At 39.8% G+C, this 21,207-nt stretch overlaps 2 protein-coding genes and 1 pseudogene across 3 annotated transcripts in view; 1 reads left to right on the top strand and 2 right to left on the bottom strand.

Moving 5' to 3' along the window:
* Positions 1 to 967: 967 nt before the first annotated feature.
* LOC146476756 (G-protein coupled receptor 83-like) overlaps positions 968 to 21,207 on the bottom strand; it is a 31,342-nt pseudogene continuing 11,102 nt past the window's right edge. Inside the window, exons 2-3 of the transcript XR_014865539.1 lie at positions 3,037 to 3,110; positions 968 to 2,870 (exon numbers count right to left, since the gene is read on the bottom strand). The product of XR_014865539.1 is annotated as a G-protein coupled receptor 83-like (transcript). The remainder of the gene's footprint in view (positions 2,871 to 3,036; positions 3,111 to 21,207) is intronic.
* LOC146476759 (uncharacterized) lies at positions 6,232 to 8,371 on the top strand. The gene is made up of 2 exons (XM_085114171.1): positions 6,232 to 6,658; positions 7,062 to 8,371. Exons 1-2 carry the CDS (start codon positions 6,394 to 6,396, stop codon positions 8,354 to 8,356), a joined length of 1,560 nt encoding a protein of 519 aa, XP_084970297.1. The 5' UTR covers positions 6,232 to 6,393; the 3' UTR covers positions 8,357 to 8,371.
* Positions 8,671 to 10,634, bottom strand: LOC146476758 (uncharacterized). Its single transcript, XM_085114170.1, has one exon. The coding sequence runs from the start codon at positions 10,489 to 10,491 to the stop codon at positions 8,671 to 8,673; it is 1,821 nt and encodes a 606-aa protein (XP_084970296.1). The 5' UTR covers positions 10,492 to 10,634.

The following is a 21,207-nucleotide window of genomic DNA, read 5'->3' as shown; positions in this document are numbered from 1 at the left end:
AACAACTGATTGAAATCATCAGTATGTGTATGTGCCGCACTCATAATATCAAATACGGGGTGTTAGGAAAGAGAGGACATCTCCCACATATACATCGCAGATGCTTTCTTTTTCAGTAAAAATCCCTTTTGATTAAATTATTAGATCAGTTTTTATGCTGTTTGTAGCTACTAGACAACTTGCTCTAGTATTTGTTGCTTGGATGTTCCAGCAACAAGTTACTTGTTACATATTAAGACCGGTTCTCACAATCGCATAAGCAATAGCAAGTGAGAACATCCGCGACATAAGCATAAGGACATACGCACGCGCAGAATACATTTTTTGACGCAATCCTCGATGTTTAAAAACAAGATGGCTGACAATAATGAGATATTTCTCTTTGCGTTACTTGTGATCTACGTTCTTCGCTTAAGAAGGCGTCAAAATTCCAGGAAAACTATCAGGCCTAAAAGGTTTTAGGTGAGGGATGTTTACCGTCAGCGACAAGGCCAAGGCGAATTTAATAACTTAGTCATGAGGGAAAACCAGTTTTTTTAGCCCCATCTTCTGGCGCCAGCGTTTTATAGTTTACATCCTTGAAAAACTTATCAGCCTTGTTCTACAGAACTGGATATAACCCGACTACGAGTAACTCGTCTACAGACGTCATAGCGCCGCAATTTTGCTTGTGATAGTTTCCGCAGAAGTCTGGGTCAAAGTGACCTGTGATTAGTTGAAGGGCTTGAGCTTATGCTAATGCTTATGTCGGCCCCGTTCTCACTTGTGAAAACTGCGACATAAGCATAAGCATAAGTACAAGCCGACACAAAAAAAACAAACATGTTCGTTTTTCTTAAGGCTGGTTCTCACCAGCGCATAAGCATAAGCATAACATAAGCATAAGCAAGTGAGAACACCCGCGACATAAGCATAAGAAAAACAAACATGTTTGTTTTTCTTGTCTCGACCTGTGCTTGTGCTTTTTGCATCGTGCGAGTCAAAGAAAAGCAAAGCCACACACAGATATTGAATTCCTTATATCTTGCTCCACTTTTCTTAAAACCCATTCACCGAACAAGTATTCACAGTGGCTCGTTCAGGGTCAAATCTGGAAAAATTCCTGTATTTCATTTTGAAATGTTTTCAGTAAAGCGAAAAATTCCATAACCCAAATCTGACAAACACCATTGCATAGGTCGCACGGTATGCTAAAGCCCCGGTAAGACTTTGTTATATATCGTATCATGCAGTTCAATTCAAACCACATCCCTTAAAATTATTATAATGGAAGGAGAAAAAAACAACAACAACAACAACAACAACAACAACTACAACAGAAACAAAAACATTTACAAAATAATCGAGAATCGCAAATACTCAGCAACAACTTTCATGGATATCACGGTCTCTATTTTATTTCGCTAAGCCAATCCTCCTGCGCTTCGCCTCCCTCCAGTCGTCCTTGCTTCGCTGTTAAATGTGACGCCATCCGTTGAGTTGATCGGGAAGACGCGCTTTTCCCCAGCACTCATAGACAAGCTTGGTTACTTTGAGAGGCGCCTTGAGGCCTAAGAAAACGAGGCTGGATGCTCCTGACGCAAGCGAATTAAGTACGTTTTGATAGGTTGTTTAATGTCTGTTTGCTTATTTGCAGGTGGGCAAAACCTTTGACCCTTGTCTGCTGGAAAAACTTATCACATGATTATTATTACACCTGATCTTCTTTTTTTGGGATAAATACTTACAACGGGGCTACTCAGTAACAGGACCCTCAATAACAGGAGCTTCCACGTGTTGACGATTGTGCTGTTCTAACTGTAGAGGCCTCCATCGGAGTACAAGCGGGACTGGTCGCGGTTGAGATGACCTGAACACAACCTGATCATGGTGACACACCAGAGTAGCGAAAAACTTTTTGCGAAAGTCGTTGTTAAGTAAGAGATAAAGGCAGGGGTTAATGGCACTGTTGGCATGGGCTATCCACTCAAAAACCATCTTAACTTCTTCTGGTTATAAGTCTATTTGATCAGGCCTCACGTACCAAAAGTAGTGATTGACGTATATTGGAAACCAGCACACCGCAAACACCACGCATACGGTCATCAACAAACGCACCACCTTGCGCTTAGATTTTTGAGCGTTGGCCCGGTTGCTATCGGTCACGTTTCCCGGTATTTTACGCAGCCATAATTTCCGACAAATTAAAGAGTAATTGATAACTGTTATAAAGAGGGGGAAGGCATACAGCGTGATGAAAACAACGATATGGAAGGTTTTATAGGCGCGGGATGCTTCCTCGAAGATAAGGTCGTTTTCATCTTCCCACGGCCACACCGGTACCAGCACACAATAATATGCGTCGGCGATATTATCATATTCCACTTGAAGCAAGATAACATATGGGATCATCAACACAATAGATAAGGTCCAAATGATTGCCGACAGAAATTTCGGATTTTGGAAGATTTTCTCTTTAAAAGGATAGAAGATAGCGTACAACCTATCAACGGATATAAACACTATCGTAAAGACACTCGCTGAAATGGAAATCGGGATGGCATAGAACAAGACTTTACATGCGACGGTACCCAACGTTCCTCCAAACCATAGCCTACCACGGTAAAAGAAGACAATGCATAAAGGCATCATTATGAAAGTTAAAAGGAGATCTGCAACGGCCATGTTGGCGATGAATAGGTTTGTTGCGCTTTTATTAGAAGATTTCTTTAAAACCACAGCCAAACCGAAGGAATTGCCAAAGAGGGCAACAAGAAAGATCACCCCATATGCTGCCGTCATGCCAATGATGAAATTTGTTGAAACGCCGCCAGATTGAGTTGGTGCGGTCGTGACGTTTTGAATATTCACAGAGTGAGTGCTGTTTGTTCCTGACAAAATATGAATAAATAAATAAAATAAAAAAAGAAATAAATAAATAGCTATAGACAAGGGAATTCAAAACAAAGTTCATAGTCTTCACAAAAACAACTCTTGATACATTGCGCAACATTTTAATATTATTAATATTATTGCATATAGTTATAGAATCAGTACCATTTTCTCCAGTTGCATCGGTGGGACTCTGAGTCAGGTCAAAAAGCTGTTCCATGTCTGATCTAAGAACCTGTCTGAGAAAAAGAAGTCCACAGAATTTAAGAGCGATTTTCGCAGTTTCTGCCTGCGAAAAAACAGTAAACACATTTTAAATTAAATGTAGCGTATTAATTGTTGGTTAAACTGAACTACGACCTAGTATTAGCTTAAAAATAACGCAAAAGCAAGATTTATTATGTGAAAGAAATGTGATTAAGTTATTTTTTTTATCCTGGCAAATAAATGATAGTTGAAGTTTTAAGTAGTAGTGACACAGGCATAAAAAAGCGAGTTCTCCCAACAAGAGTCCTTTGAACGCTTCAAATCATAGCATTATATAGAATGTTTGTCACTTGAGCCTAGTTAAATGGCCTTAATTAGCTCCCGCGAGTTTTCTTCAGCTCTGTGGGTAACCCGCAGTTTGTAAGTAATCTAGTTACGGTTATGTTTAAGGCTATCTGTATTGAATTGTAAGTAGAGTCCTGTTTTGTTCAGTAGCGTAAGTATCCAGTAAGCATGTATTGTAGGTAGAATACTGTATTGTCTAGTGATATATTTAGCCCGTACTGTAATTAATGTAAGTAATGTGATTTTGCAAACAATAAAAAAATAAATAAATTAAAAAAAAAAAAAAAAATGGCGCCAAATTTAATCTGTTTTTAATAATTAGATCAAATGATGCGTTGACGTCACACAGGTAGGGGTGAGTGGATCCCCTCCCTCGCGATATAAGCGACAAGGATGGATTTTGATTGGCCTGCTTCTGTTGAAGACAATCAGAACAATACATTCCGAGTAGGAGAGGGGAGGGTTTAATGAATAAATTAATGTACCGATTTGTGGCTACGAGGAAGAAAAAAAAAAACAAGATGCCTGCTATACTGGCATTACGCGTGATGCTGGGGCTGACTCATTTATTCCAACTGTATTCTTCGCCGATTGATAAAACTATCCTTGCTAATGGAATTGTTTGAGTCACGACGATCGCGTTACGTTGTTTCCCTTGTGTTACTCGACTCAGACTATCACCGGAAATTTTAGCAAATTCCATTACGATAACGTAAGCTTCTCAACGACCTCTTTTCAGTCTCGCGTCGTGGTCTAAGACTGTCAAACAAAGCACGATTCCTTCGCTAGGAACTCACCAATTTCCACCGTTTTAAATGTCGGGTGCTTCTTAGAAGTTATTCTTTCGATTTACCGCTTCAACATGGTGAAATTTCCGTTTGAAAACGGCACACTTGAGTCCACAACATGTTAAAACAATATGGCGCGACAATTTAATCCGTCTTTAATTAATGTATATCAAATGATGCATTGACGTCACACAGGTAGGGGTGAGTGGGTCCCCTCCCTCGCAATATAAGCGATAAGAATGGATTTTGATTGGCCTGCTTCTGTTAAAGACAATCAGAACAATACATCCCGAGTAGGAGAGGGGAGGGTTTTATGAATAAATTAATGTACAGATTTGTAGCTACGAAGAAGAAAAAAAAAAGAAATCGACCCGTTTTTAGACAAGGTATGCCCCTTCAGGGCATCCCGCGTAAAAAAGAAAGAAATCGTCCCGTTTTTAGACACGGTATGCCCCCTCAGGGCATCCCGCGTAACTACGTAACAGATCATGCAAATTACATCATTTAAAGCGATCTTGGTGCGAAAATTAACATTACAGGATGCAAAAATTACACAAATACTTTCGCACAAATAGAGTCTGATTGCACGTTAAGATTTGGCTTTAAGTGTCTTATAAAAAGCATTTCGTTCTAAACAGTCAAATTTGTTTCTACATTTCTTAAGTACCTCGAAACGGCTCAGATGCTCATGAGGGACCGTCCCGTGCACGCTCTTGTAGGGTTTGGCAATAGAGGAGGACTGATATTTGTGTCCTTCTCCACTATTATGTAAATGCCCGCGTGTGTACCCGAGAAAACCTGCATCAAACAGGTCGCATTGAAAACTATAATCTACACACTGTTGATTTATAATTAGTGGCTTTGATTCCTTTACTTTAAGTTCTTGTACAATTTTTTCCTCACAAACACGGGCTGAATGGTGGTGTGCACTTTTAGGCAGGCTCAGTTCCTTTAGTTGTTTCCTTACAGTATCTGCTGATATTTGGTCCTTAAATTGCAAGACTACACGAATTTGAGCTATCTGAGAGTTGCAAAGCGTGGAAATGACATACATAATACTTTTAACAGGACTTAATTCACCTGACCTCAAAGGAAACATCAGGGTGGAATGCCCCCCCCCCCCCCCCCCCTAATCCGGTTCCTAGAAGACAGAACAAAGCCCGGTCTAGATAAAAAAAAAATCAATGTATGCACATAATGCGTAACCATTAAAAACATCAAAGCTCTTAATTTCATGTTAATCGAAGCTGAGCTACTTGTGGTTCCTTCGAAGAAAAAAATTAAGGTTTGCAAAAAAAAATTATGCAAATTACTGAAATTCATCCAATCAAAATCATAATGTCCGTACTTGGGTGATGACGTCGCTTGAGAACGTACACAGTAGGCAGATGAAATTCAAACAATTGACGACGAAATTAGTCCCCTTAGTTACTTTTTCTCTTATATGTCCAGTTATTAAAGTATAGAAACATTGAACGACAAGAAAAATAGTTAGTGACCTCGACCCTTGGTAACTGTTTGGAAAAATAATTTTACGCCGCAGTCTAAAAGACCACAAAATAGTTTTATTTATTTAAGAGCCAATGTCGGAAAATATCGAGAATCTCAAATCAGTTCTAAAAATTCGAATTTTTGCTGATACCAGCCAAACATCCCTATGGGTGAACTATTTCTAGAAATGATATTAAGAAATCCCCAAGCGCTTTACATTTTGAGAATTTTAGAAAAGTTCGAAAATTCGCTAAAAATACATTTTTTTATTCGGAAATGGGTGCAAATTTTAACAATTTTCATCGAAACAGTTCAAGAGCGCAAAAGTTCCTATTGACTTGATATTACTCATGTATTTAGAAGACATCCAAAGCTTTAAGACCTCATAAAAAGGTTTTGCAAAATAACTATTGTAATATAGTTTCTGGCTTTTATTGTGTGCACCCCGATTGAGTGTTGTTTTGGCAGTCAAAATAACGCCCAACTTCAACCGCCAAAAGTCGACCCTGGTATGTCACAAATAGCCCTTTTTACAGTTCCCAGCGCCATCTTGGAATAGTAACGGCGCAGACACCACATCGAGGCTCGCGTTGAGTCGTATTTTCGCACGTGGTGTGTTTATGAGAACAAAGGACGCTTTCCCTTGCTTTTTTTCGCTGTTTTTGTCGTTTCTTTGATATTTGATTGGATTATGTCGTCTTCAAAGAAAAGAGGTAAACATTGTGCCGTTTTTGGCTGCAACAACAGCTATTATAATGACGAAGGGCTCTTCGGTGGCTATCATTTCTTCACATTCCCCACGAGCCCCAAGCGAAGAAATCGCTGGTGTAATCTCATTAAGAGGCAACATGGAAGAGATGGCTTTACCGTAACAAGTTCAACTGTAGTTTGCAATGAACATTTTAAGCAGGAGGACATTGTGAGAAAGTTGTCAGGCCGCTGGGACTTGAAGAAAGGTTTGTGAAATATACATCAACCTTATAGCAATAATGATATGCATATCACCTTTCAGTGCAGGTGCCCTTACATTTTGCTCAATCTTTTTTTTCTTTTTATCTTATTTGCAAAGCTTAATATAATGATAGGGCTATTGAGCTCATGAATAATGATTATTAATGATTATAAGTGCTTTGTTTTTTAGTGACTGTAGTATTTCGATAGCAATTGATGTTCAGTCCTTCTTTGTCCAGTCTCTTTTTTATCAAAGATAATCCTAGTGTTGTGTGAATAAATAGCTTGCAGTCAACAATGAGTTTCACTGAGGACACCGGACCCGAGCACTGTGTTATTGTTATCAATGTACATGTATTTTTATTATAATTATTTCATATTGTAAAAAATTACACCTTTCAATCAAAGGTGCTGAGCCATCGCAGTTTTCATGGACCTCACAAAAAAAACCCCGTAAAGCCCCTGTTGAACGAGTAACAAGCACAGCAGTTTCTGCAGAGGAAATGGATGTAGAAGATTCATTCGAAGAGTCCTCAAATCTATCACTGCCTTTGGAAACAGTTTCAGCAGCAAGTGATCAAGCTTCGCCTTCATTCACTGTTGATCAGGATCATGCTGACGCCTCTGATAATGGTGTTATCAGACAACTGCAACAACAGATTACTTTGCTGGAACTAAAACTAGCCGATTGTGAAGAAAGTTTGAGAGAAGTGAAAAGTGAAAATGAGATTCTGCTAAGCCGTCAATTTTCCTTAGAGAAAATAAAGGATGATAACTCAGCCATCTTATTTTACACAGGGTTTCCATCGTATGAGGCACTGATAAGTTTTTTTAAATATATTGAGCCAAAATTAGAAAAGATGCAGTACTGGAAGGGAGAGCGTCTTGTGAAAGGGAGTCAGCCTTATCAAGAGGATGAAAATCGCAAAAAACCAGGACCCTCTAGGAAACTATCATTTCTAGATGAATTTCTGTTAGTACTGATTCGGCTGAAGGCTGGCTTATTTGTACAGGACCTCGCAGACAGATTTGGTGTAAGCATCAGCCTTGTGTCAAGGATTTGTATTACGTGGATTAATTTATTGTACTATGAACTCAAAGATATTTTCCCTTTCCCAACCCAAGAGTTGGTGCGCAAAAATATGCCAGAAGAATTTGCTGAATTTGCAACAACCAGAATAATTTTGGACTGCACTGAGCTTTTCATTCAGCGTCCATCTGCAATGCTTGCACAGTCAGAAACGTGGTCTGATTACAAGCACCACAACACTTGGAAGCTACTAGTGGGAGTCACACCAAATGGCCAAGTGTCTTTTCTTTCAGACCTTTGGGGTGGACGAGTGTCTGATAAACAAATAACTCGAGAAAGTGGAGTGCTGGATTTAATTGAAAGTGGAGACAATATCATGGTTGACCGTGGCTTTGACATAAAGGACATTGTGCCCGAGGGTGTCACAGTCAATATGCCACCCTTTTTAGCGGGACGCAATCAACTAACTGCAGCAGAGACAGAGGAAACAATGACCATTGCCTCTGTACGGATCCATGTGGAAAGAGCAATTGGTCGGATAAAGACTTACCACATTTTAGATGGTAATCTGCCCAATACGCTTAGCCCCTATGCGACGCAGATAGCAACAGTATGTGGACTTCTTACAAACTTCCTTCCGCCTTTGCTAACACCTGCTAATCCGAAACCATAGTTGTCGCTATTGGTGACTTAACTGCCATGTTTCTTGTTGAAGAAGTTAGTGTCTGATAGCCCGGAGCTAGTGGATTTTGCTATCAGGCTAGTGGATTCTGTTTTTAACTGGCCCAACGGGCAAGTGAGGTTTTTTGAGGAATTCACATTACAGAAGTACTGTCAAATCAATATGCTCATCAAAACCTTTTTGGGGCCTAGTTGAAATGATGTTTTGGCCAGTAAATGTTAGTTTCAGCTTGCCCGAATGACAAGCTGTAGAAATAACTTTCTTTGCACCCTGAATATGAATAAAGTTTCAGATCAATGTAAAGCTTATACTTGTCTTTCAAATCTTAATTTTAAACCAGTTCTGCTGCAGCTATAGTGGCCAAATGGTTGCCACCCACCATGGAGGTAGAGAAGCTTTCCCCTCTGCACTCGTTTGGTAAGAAGCTCAGGGAAAAGAGCCCTTCTGTAAAAGAAATCAATCTTAGGCAGGCAGTCACTGGACCAAGTGTTGTCTGAGTAAAAGTTCTCTAAAAACAGTGGTTTACCTTCTCCAAAATAAACTGTGAGAATGATCCCTTGTAGATCTAAGTCAGAACAGTAGAGCTGTCCTTGAATTTGCAAATAATAATCATGATTCCGTTTGAGTCTCACCGTTCCATCACCAATTTTCTCCAGAAAAAAATTTTTGGTTTTGCATGCCTCTTCTACAGTCATTCCTGCTTTGCTGAAGGGAGATTTAATTTCCATTCCCCATTTTTCTTCTGTATCTTTGAAGGTGACAATTCTGTCAATGCTAGCTCCCAAGTATGGTTTCTCCTTAGACACCAATAATCCAACCTCTTCAACTTTAACATTGACACCGTTTTTTCTCATTTCCTTAATATACAAGTTCACTGCCTTTGGTTCACATTCAATGCCATATTGAAGAGCATCTGTTGTGAAGTTTGAGTAGAGGATTGACTTTAATTTATTTGAAGGCTCCACTTTGGTCTTGGCAGCTTTTCCAAAATTTGAAGCTGTTAAGAGAGTTTTCCTTTTTTCAAACCAAAGACTGTTTTTGTTTTGTCCGCGTGTCAGTCTCTCTGTCTCCTGGATCTCTTCCTGGGTAATTGCTAAGTTAGAGACGTGTTCATCAACCATGTATTTGAAGTGCTTCGAAGCTATATCATAGTTATCATTAAAGGGTACGCCCTCTGGTTTCTCTTTCTCTTCAGGGTCAGGCTCTTCTAAGCATTTTGACTTAATGTCATGAAATAAAAAAAAAGAACTAGCAGGGAGACTGTTTTGAAGACCTGTACAAAAGGTCTTAAAATGTTTTTCATCCGTCGTTCGCTGGTTTGGCGCTCTTGGATCAAATTTTATAATCTTCGGTTGGAGACGAATATTTTTCTTCCCAAATCGTATCTTTCTGATCAGAACCTGGTCAAGTGGCTTTGCTGCAACACTTTGGTTACGAGGCACAACCCAAACAGACAGCCGCGATGTGCAGGTCAGAGGTTCGGCATGTTTTTGTAATCCTCTTCTCGTAAAATCTTCAGCAGCAAACAACACGCCTCCTACGTGGTTGCATTTACCTTTTCCATTTAAGCCAAGCCCGGCCGGACACGTGCACGCCGCTCGCAATATGTCACATTGAGGTGAGAACTCTACTATAACTCTATACGGATTCTTCTTCATAGATGGAAGAACACTAGCTTTGACATAGGTCTTGCCTTGGTAAACTTTACTCTCCAGTCGTTTTACGTTTCCCTCAAAGAAAAATTGGTAAGATTTCAACTTTTTATAATTTGTACCCTTAAGCACGATATGGCGGTACTTGCGTGTAGATACAACGAGGTAGTCGTACAGCTGGATAAAGTTAAGTTCTGGCAGCTGACGCAGGTCCGTAGACCATCCAAGAGCAGAAATCCGTCTAAGTGTGTCTTCGTATTCAAAGTGGCCACTATTATCCGCATTTTCTTCGACATTTTCGGCCGGCCTCACCACGTTCCGCACAAGCAAAGCGTAAACTTTTAGGACTAAGTCCGCCTTTGTTCCGCCCGCTCTTTCAGAATTACACTTCAAAATATCCCTTAGTTCTTTCACTTTCAGCTTCTGAATATCTTCCAGCGTCGTGATTTCCTTGTCTTTGTATTTTATGACCATTTAGAGTGAAAAGAAATAACCAAAATATACGAACGTGTGAGCAAAACAGCTGTGATTTCACTCTGTTTATGTTTTGCGGGTCAACGCGAGCCTCGATGTGGTGTTTGCGCGGTTACTATTTCAAAATGGCGCCGGGAACTGTAAAAAAGGCTATTGAAAAACGTACTATATTAAACGAAAGAACTGTTATTTTATTAATTCCAGCCGAAGTTTTAGCTCTGCAAATTAAAACTTTTGCGAGTAATAAAATTTTAACTTGAGCCCCCCAAGTCGCCGTGCGCGACAAGAACGTGGAATGTAAACAAAGGAAAATATATGCAAATCGAGGAGAAAATCACACGGAAGTTATAACTAGCCCGTCAAAGCGCAAGGAATTGATGAAAATTCTGTTGTCTAAGCAAGTATTGCTATCTGGGAAGCTAATAAAGCGAAATTGTTCGTCGAATAATCTAAAACAAGGAAAAATACTGAAACAAAGTATTAAAAAGAGCAGCGATTGGCTTTGCACGGTCACGAAATCTGGTCGGGTGTATTCCCGGTTCTGAAGTAACAGGCGTTTGGTCTATCAATCATTTCAACTTCAAAACCCCATCGGCAAACTATGTTTATTTTTCTTTTTTATTAGCTTCGCCAACAGATAATAAATTTACTTAGATAAAAATTAACTATGAAATGAAAGTCAAAATTATTGTAAATGACCTCTCAACAAAATGGAATGACAGCGGCTATCAAGACCACAAACAAAACGGACCGAAATAATTGTATCCCAAATAAAAAAAATAAAAAAAACAATAATTGTTTGTGCTCAAAGCCAAAAAGCACAAGATGCAAGTATATCAAAGCAAACATTTACAATAATGATGAACACACCTTCCAGGCAGGGCCTTCTACGGACGTCCATCGCCTCCAAGCTTTAAGATACTCTTACGAAAGAATTGGTTTTCGATGTTCGTCCAGGATTTTTAGAAACTAATACCCTCCACCCAGTCACAGTCTTAGCAAGTGTTCATCATCTTTCTCGTGATGTAAGGCTTTGTAGCTTACCTGAATGAAATGACTTAAAAACTAGCGAGTAACTGAAATTGTAACGTATGTCCGTACAAAGGTTTCGGTGCCAAATGTTGGTTCTTTAATTTGGTGTCAAGTTACATGTATGGTCAGTGATTTGAATAAATTGCCCTGTGCACAGCCCCTCACGCAACATTCCCCGTGTACACGTAATCACCTAATTCTGTACAGTATTTCGAAATCCAAACAAACTACATCGCATAAGCGACACATGGTATAATCTACAGCGTTTATAACGCTGTGTATGGAAAGAAAAAATGTTGTGCAGTTTTTCGACTCTTGTTGATGGAAATTTTAAATGCGATATTAGCCAGGAATATCCTGGTCAATACGAATGTATACCTCTTCTTAAATGTGAACGAGACATCACGAGACATCTGGAAATGTATGGCCTTAGTGAAGATCCATCGTTGGAAAGTGAAATGAAACTGCTACTAGCTCGTGCAGGTAAACGACATTTGGTTTAATTTTTACTTTGTTTTTAATTTTGTTGCGTGATTATTGCGTGAGAGTACTATTACGAAAGTTCTCTTTTTTTAATCAGGAATTTTTTCGCCTGATGTGTCTCATGAACTCATAACTATATGTCCCCGTCATCGGGCGGAATATGGTATAAGATGGAGAACAGGGAAAACTATGTGTTCGGTTCCAAGCCCAATGATCGCACATAAGTCAGCAAAAGTGAAAGGAACACGCAGAATAAACAGTCAACTATCTTCACTTATTTTGAAGGAAACAGGCCAGCTAATTGCTGTTGGATCGCGTACGTGATTTTTACGTAATGTCTTGTAATTTTTACTGAAGTTCTCATGAGAGATTGATAGAACGGCCCTGGTAGTAACAAATTCTTGGTTTTCACGTGACGTCACCAATTTCCAAATATTCAAAACCAGGACGCCTACAGTAATTTTGCCTTCATCTAAAAAAAGATCACCTAAAAATATATCTCTTCACAATTCCTTAGCTCGATATCGTGCATTCTTTTGACAACAGAACAATTTCAATTTCCGAATTTTCATCGTGCGTGACATCAGGAGGACGGCTATGCCAGAGCTGTTCCGTACTTCAGAATGACTCTTCCCCTCGATTTTCAGCATTCTAAACAACGTAAGTATAAGGAAAAATATTTGTCTAAATTTTGGAAAGCTCACAAGAGAAAACAAACCTCTCTTCTGGTGAACGTGAACTCCAGATGTTATTCAACTATTTCCGGCCGCCATGTTGGTTTCCCTCAGAAGGGCACCAACATGGCGTCTCCATACAAAGTTCTATAAATTTGTGTGGAACATTATGTCAAATAACTCGACTACGGAAAAACGTACAGACCTGATCTGAGACTTGTACAGAGTCCATATTTATCGATCGTTATTCATTGAATGCTTTTTTATTTTTATTTTGATGGCGTGACACTGAAAACCGGCAATAGCGGATCCAGACGTAATCCATAGGAGCCCTGTAAGGAATTTTTTTTACTGAAGTGATGGAACCCGGGGACTCAAGGGAAGTTTGGGTAGGAGTGTGCCGCCGCCCGCCGAGGCCTTCAAACCCTGACTTAGTTAAGTTTAAGACAAAATTTGTCTTTTCGCTATCCAGTTTAAGACATTAGACCTAAATTTATGGCCATGATTATTTGTTTCACTTTGCATAAAAAATTGAGTAATTTTTCAAACTAACATAATGGAATTAGGATTTTTCCAAAAAAAAAAAAAAAAAACGTTGGTAACCACAAATGTAGACCCTCCATCACTAACCTTGACACTCTTTTAAAGAGACACCCTGTTTAAGACTCAAAAGCAAAAACTCTACCCTGTTCAGCGGCGCACACCCGTATGGTCCCTAATCTCGTACCTAGATATCACTCTGTCCTTGAGAGATCTAGTTTTTGCCAGTGTTCGCGACTTTTTCTCGCGACCTTTTTTTGTGTTATTACCGAGGGGCCCAGAGAAGTAAGACACAAACAAGAGATGGCGACAGAAGCTGTCAAATAAAGTCGCAAAAAAATGGCGACAATGTGTGTAGACATTAGTTATCCCCGTTCTCTCATGAGCTTAACCGGTCTTAACCATGATATGCTTCGAATTGCCAAAAACTGGACAGGAGCACTTGCTCCTTCCCAACCCCCCCTCTCCCTCCCCCTTTTTTTGGGATAAGCTGCAATGCTGTTTTGCAAATATTTCAACGGTTAGGAGTTTCAACAAAACTACCTCAATGTTGAGGACTAGAAAAAGTAAGACTACTTCACTTTTTTTCTCGTGGATGAAGAGGTATAAGATTGTTACACTAACATATTATTATTTTACATTAGCTATTTGCTTCACTTGTTCTGAACATTTGACGAGGGAAGAGGAAACACATCTAACGGGTGCTGGAGCTATAGAGAAGGGATTAGAAGGACCTAGGGAAGCTAAAGCGGAAGAGGAGAAGTTAGAAGGATCTATGGAAGGTAGGGATGAAGAAAAGAATTTAGAAGGACTCATGGAAACTGGTCATACAAGGCTGGTATGTTCATAAGCCCATAAAATAAGTTATTTAGTACTCAAAATATTTCTCCGTTAATGATTGGCTCAAAACCCCCGGCTAATTCTTTATAAACAGCAAACGTTGACGGCGATTGTGGTATCTGAAAAATGATGTCAATATCACAGGGAAGAGGCCATAAAAAGAGAAGGCAATCGAGAATTGCTGGGGTCGAGGTTGCCACTAAGCATAACTCAGTTTCTCTAACATGAAGCACCAAAAAAAATAAATTTAGGCAGATCGAGTAGCGTGAGATCCGCCGAGGCTGAAAGGCTGAACTTCAACCCAATCAAACTAAAAGAAGCAAAAAAAAAATGTGAATAAACTACCATCGGACGAGCAAATTGTTTACTTGCGTCTTCACTGCTTTTGTTCAGCTGATTTTAAAAAAAATCAAATTAAGGAAGCTGTTTATTTAGAGAAGTGGCTTACCCTACCGCATCTCTCTTATCCGTACAAAATCGGACAATACAGGGCGCTTTTGTTAAAAATGCAGCAACCCGGATAAGACTGTAATGGATATCATAAGGATTTTCTAATTTGTTATTTATTTCAAATGTGTAGGAAACCGAGGAATCAATATCTGCAGACAGTGATGTATCTAGTGCTGTCCTTGGTGCATTAAGCAAGTTAGAAATTGCCGATGAGACCCTTTTAAGCCCTGAAACCAGGAGCACAACGTCTACTCAAAGCGATGAAATTCTTCTCTCTCAAGCAACAGCCGCAGAAATGCAGTGAGCCTTCTGAATGAGTTCTTGGTGGCTTGGAATATCCCGCCGCTTCAAAGAAAATGGTTGGACTTCAGCAGTTGCAGTGAATCCACTAAACAAAGGTATACAAGACGATCAAGCGACATCGTTGCTGCAGTGCTAAAAACCATTTCTCCCGAAAATGCTGGCCTTATTTGGAGAGCCATGACGTCAACAGCTTCCATGAACAAGTTGCTTGGTATTGAAGAAATCTCACAAGCAGATCAGCGTTACCTAGAAGCCTTGACAGAAGCGCGTACAATAACGCCGATAGCTGGGATACCCGCCGCCAAATCCTTTCTGTAATGACTGGTGTTGCTGGTTATAAAATGTTAGCCACCTTCATTCCAGGGCTAACAACGTACCGGTACACTATGGCAAATTTGCACCGCCTTCAGTTTGGTCGAGGAGCACCTGTACCCGGCTTCAGGTGTCAACAAGAATAAAAGTAGATCTAAAACGGTTAGATCAAGATCTTCCGTTCGGACAGAAACATTTGACTCTTTCGACGGGTGAAGTCATTAAAGTGTCCAACGTGATAGGAACCATGATACCTCAGCGAATCGTGCGTCAATATACTCAGTACTGTGAAGAGACTGGCTTTCAGCCTTTTAGTGGAAGCACGATGTTGCGCATTTTGTCTGAATGCAGTGCGTCAGTAAGAAATTCTCTTCAGGGACTCGATTACTATGCCGCGGAGGGTACACGAGCATTTGATGACTTGATATCACTGGTGCGTAAAATAAACGAAGTGGAAAGTGACATGGATTGGGAAACACGAATGAACGAGTCGCTCAAAGCTGCTAAGCTTTATCTAAAAGGAGACTACAAGGTTTGTTTTAGCAAACCAAACATTTGATGGTTAATGCATTAATAAACATGGGTACATTTCACCTCAGTTCCCGCCTGATCGTTAGTATCCTATAAGATACTAGAAGACATCACTGTTTACCACCATTGTTTTTGTAATCAAGAGCCATTATGGCTCTTGTTGTAATTCAAATTTGCAACGAGTGAAAAAAAAAAAGAGAATCTTTTGTTACAAGAACCAATGCGCCTCTTCTCTGGGTTCCAGAGACTTTTATTGCCCGGTTTTCGGTTTTTGTCAAGTCTTTATAGTGAGCCGCGTTTTTCTCGCGGCTTCGGCCGAAGATTCCCGCCGGCCGCAACACGCGAAAAAAAACGTCTGGACCCAGGGTAATGCACTTCGTGTTGGCACATTAATGTCAATAGGTGACGTAAGCGTGAGTATCGCTATATCTTGATCCCATGTGCGAAAACATTTGTGTGAAAGGCGTATAACTTGGGTAGCAAGTACATAGAAGCGCAAAAAATATTAACTGGGATGACAAATTTTACTTAAAGTGACTTTCACTGTCGTTGTCTGTAGCCAATCGCCGAAATAAGTTGATTAAATGAGGCTTATTGCTTATACAATGATCGACTTCTTTGCAGGTGCATTTAGAGAAAGAAGCTAGCGTGCCAGATCACTGTGTAGCGTTTTCATTGAGCGATGCTACCGATCCAGACTACCGGGAGAAGTGTCAACACAATCACGAAGATACCTGTGAGCAGTGTGAAGCGCTAAACGAAACTTTAAGAGCCACTGTCTGTAAATATGGAGAATCCGGCGTCAGTCGTGAAATTTCCAATTTCTTCATATTTTGCCCAAATAACCTCTATAGTGAGTTATCTTCGAAAATACTATTCAAAGGAACTGAAGCGCTTTAGTTTTTTCAAAATCTAACAAAGTTCGAAAAACACCATTTTGGCCTTCCGGCGGCGTAGAAACTACAATAAAATTATGCATTTTCTTTTTGCTGGTTCAGATCAACGCAATAACATCTATCGATGTACTTTGGTTAACTCATAACAGAACTCTTGATCTCCCTGAATCACGAAATTATTTTGAGAAAGCTCTTGAAAACTGCTTGATTTTGGCTGTGACAATTACCCTAGTTACAGCGCTTTAGCGGATAAGGTAATTTTAGCTAACTTTAACAGCAACAAAAGCCCACTGGTACATGTAATTTGAAGTTGAAACTAGCATGGTCTTAAAGCCCATTCTTTATAGTTTGTTGTATAAAAATTGCTAAGTCGGCCCGACAAAATTGTCCTGTCGAGAGACGGAAACGTGAAGTGTACTTTCTGGAATTTCGACCTTTCACGAAGCGAACAAGAAGCATCCCGATTCCGAACAGAACCGCACATTGTAAAATCTACCGATGGAAACCTGTTTCGAAATCCTGGATGCATCAAAACAGTATTGTACTCAAAGCTACAATCCCTTTTGATTGAAAATATTATTATGTCAACACTTGTGGAAAACAGGAGACGTGTAGTTCAAGCCGTGAAATATGTAATTCAACGCCGCGCCGAGCAGATATATCTACAGTATCACGCTCGTGTACATGACGCAAGATTGCTATTTCGTTCCGCTATTGTTTTACCGTTAAAACTAAAAAGAAGATCCTCAATATCATGCATGTTGTCGTCTTCCTTCGTTCATTCTTATCTTGAGATTTTTAAGCTCTGAAGGGAACACGCCACACGCCAAAAAACAAAACAAAACAAACAAACAGGACGATCAAATTCCAAGACAAACGCAAATAGCTACAAATTCAGGCTCGATTTAGTATTCAGTTGATTAAGACAACCGCACATTTGTTTTATATTCCAGTGATAAGGCATAATGTACATCAAATGATTATGTAGACAAAGTAAAAACAAACTATCGGCAATGCCAAAGTACCATGGGAAAGCAACTGTTAACAAGGTAAACAAAACAATTTCAACCTCACCGGTCTTTTTGCAATCCTTGAGAAAATGTAGTGAATTCCTTGCTTCTATAGTTATGTATGCCAAACTTGCTTCTATAGGTGTATTTGGCAACCGGTAGACTTGTTTCCTCCAAAGGATGTGATAAAATTCAGTACACTAGAGTATCGCAATAATCTTCCGTAAGGTACAAAAGTTACTTTTATAATTGGTCAATCACGCCAAATGGTCCAGATTTCTTCCTCTACAAAACGTTCCAGAACGTCGTTTGTGGCCGGATTTTGAAGTAGTTTTGTTGGCCTGTCTTAATAACTTTTTTTCTCTGGGAAGCTTGCTAACGGTTACTGTTATGGCCTTGTCGGGAGCCGTGTGTAAATACATGTATGCGACTTTGGTTGGTGGTTTGTGCGGCTCCAGTTCAGAGAATCCAGCAACTGTTGGAATGCGTGACAGTCTATCGCGCGTCCAAGGGCATCTCGCATTTTGCCAAGAAAGGACAGTTAGTGACGATTGTGGAGTGGACAGTGAATCAAAATTGCTGCTTTCCCAAGCAGGTAAGGTGTCAAATAATTATAAACTTCACAGTACACATTGTCACGGTTTTTAGCGCTCAAATCAGTTGCGCGTTGCGCGTTGGGAGGGGGTAAGGGGGTGGGCACTGGAACTGGAAGGTGGAAAAAAAAAATCACAGGAAATTTTTCAACAAGGCTGCTGCTAAGGCCTTGTTTTGCTTGGCTCCTGTGTTTAAATGCAAATGGTTCTTTTAGGACCTAAAAATTAAAATAAAATTATTTCCAAGACAAAAGTTTAAAAAATCCAATTGCTTAAAAAAATCGTCCAGCATCAACATCCCTTCCTCTACTGTGCACGCGCCCGAAAAGAAAAAGGTAAGAGGAGAGAGCGGTCGGTCCCTTGGAAGATTAGAACTTCTAGCTAGCAGGATTCCAGCTTGATTATAGCTCTCAGAGTTAGAGCCCCTGCTCTGAAATGAAAATGATGATAATGATTTAAATATGAGCACGATACACTCCTTTTTTTAGTTTGTAACTTTAAATTTAAAGTGAAGTAATTTATTTAAGGTCAAAATCACAGGGATTACTTGCGCAATCTCCCGAGCCAGAGGCGCAAGATAAAGTGCTTCCCTATTATTAAATTTGATTTTTGAGGAGAGGGGAAAATCGGAGTACTCGGAGAGAAATCTCTCCAAGCAAGGACGAGAACCAACCATTAACTAAGCCCTCTTATGACACTGAGAACTAGAATCGAACCCGGGCCACATTCAAACCAAATTTCCGGAATAACTACCTACATGATAATGACGACGAGGTGTGCTCCTTTTTCACCTTTTTTTTATGTTCAGCCAAGCCTGACGTTTTGGCTCGTTCGATGGATGCCCGATGGCTATGCCATAATGATGAGCCCAAAACAGTTGTCTACACAGGACTACACACTCAGAGCAAGAGGGGGAGTCGTAATCTTCCGAGGGAACGACCGTTTTCTCTTCTCACCATTTTTTGTTTGTTTGTTTGTTTGTTTGTTTGTTTGTTTTCCGCGGAGGGTAAGGGCCGGGCCTGATGCTGATGCTTCTGAACAACTGAATTCTTTTTTCAACTTTAGTTTTGGGAATAAGTTTTATTTTTAGGTCCTGAAAGAACCATTTGCATTTAAGAGCGGCTTTCCACAAATATCGACCAAGTGGTGGCACAAGTCAAAAAGTCGATTTCGTTCATATTTTGCTCATAGGTAGTCCCTAGTGAGAAACAAACTGAGCTGTAGTTAGTTTTTCAAAATACCGCTTCCTTTTGAGTAAATATGCGAAAAACGATTTTGTCTCAGTTTAGCTCAAAGTCCGCTTTCGGCGGGATGGAATTTTCCTTAACTTTCGTATCAATCCGCAGACTGTTACTAACCTTCAAATGACATTTATTGCTTTATTAGGTCTTCCTCTTCTGTTTCACGTGAAAACATTTAAAATCTAAGTTACTTTTACGTCCGAAATAGGTTGAGAAGAACATGCTATAAATGCAAATTTTCGCAACCACATTTTAGCACTAAAACATTGCCAATTTTACCCTTGGGCGATAACTTAGATTTCCCTATAATGACTTTCTATGGCTTCACTGTATACCTATTTATCATAATATAAAAACAAAGCTCTGGGTAAATGAAAACAAATGACCCGCTAGGCTTCAGATTTATCAGCATTTTCTTGAGATTTGCGGCGATCGAGGCGCAAAAAAGATGGCGTGACAGACTGTCACGGGAACAAATAGTTTTTCTTATTAGAAAAAAATGAAGCGACATTTTTAAAAGGAGGCATTTTTCATTCGCAGTAGAAAAATCTTTGGATCGAAAGTTCGGTAGCGTTACTGACCAATATATATTGCGGCTGCTTTTTATAAATGGAAATTCCAGAGTATCCGTTCGCTCTGATGCGGAGTCCAATTCGTTATTGTGGCTGAACATTACTGTGTTATAACAAATAATTGGAAAATTTCTTTTCCTCTTTCTTTATCACTGTCATGGACAAATTAAACTAGAAATAGGTTAAACGCAGCAGATTTGAACTACATTAATCTGATTAAAAGTTTCAACTGTTATATTCAATAACTGCATCGTTTACGTGAAGTATACGTGAGAAAGCACACGCACACACAACGACAACCAAAAAACAAACAGAATTCTGAACGTTTCTAAGGGAAAAAGTAATAACAATAAAAACCGTAACAAATTTAATGAAACCAAGATAGTGGTCAATACCCGTGTTATTAATAATGTTATTTTGCTGCGCTTTTTGATCCTGAAATATTCTTTGTGTGAAGATGAACGTAATTAACTATAATTAGATTTTTGAACGTCGCAGTTTTGGACCTATGAATAAATTGAATTATTATTACACCAGAGAAACAGTCAGGAACTGTAAACAAAACGGCGAGCATGGAAGTTTGCTGTTCTTTTAAGTCGATAGTTGGTGGGCCATGTTCGTTTACTCGCAGAGACAGAACAAGGTCCAGAGAGATAGTACCTGTGCTTTCCTGAGTGTGTCCTGTACAAAGAATATTGACCAGCACAAGTCATGTTATGGTTTTCAAGATGTAGGGAACGAGGGCCATGTTTTCAAAGCCAGAAAACATCAAGAAAATGACGATTTGGGCTTAGCTGTTCAGAAACATTTGTCACCAAAGACACTTATCGGGCCCCGGGTAAGTTACCGCGACTTTCGAGAAACGGGCCACAGGGCTTATAAGCCGCGTATTCCTGGATACATAGGAGAGAAGGTAGACACAGAAATACCAAATGTAGGAGCCGTAGCATGTCCTTATTGCTACTTCGGCCGTCAAATTTGGTCGGTGCGTTTGTTAATTAAGACCCACATCTGATAGAGAGGAAAGGACTTCTTTCTGAAGAGAAACGAAAAAGAACTAAAACAGAACGCTGTGTAAAGGCTGGTTTCCATATGATCGCAGATCGCAATAAGGTCTGCGATCGTCTGCGATCATATGGAAACTACTGCTGCGATCGTCTGCGATCCTGCGATCGTGATCGCAGACGATCGCAGAAGATAGAACCGTGTTCTATCTATAGGCTGGTTTCCATATGATCG

Source organism: Pavona decussata, unplaced genomic scaffold, assembly GCF_977016875.1.
Source record: "Pavona decussata unplaced genomic scaffold, jaPavDecu1.1 SCAFFOLD_73, whole genome shotgun sequence".
Lineage (NCBI taxonomy): Eukaryota > Metazoa > Cnidaria > Anthozoa > Scleractinia > Agariciidae > Pavona > Pavona decussata.
The sequence above is the reverse complement of the archived record's forward strand: the minus strand, read 5'-3'. Positions and strand labels throughout refer to the sequence as shown.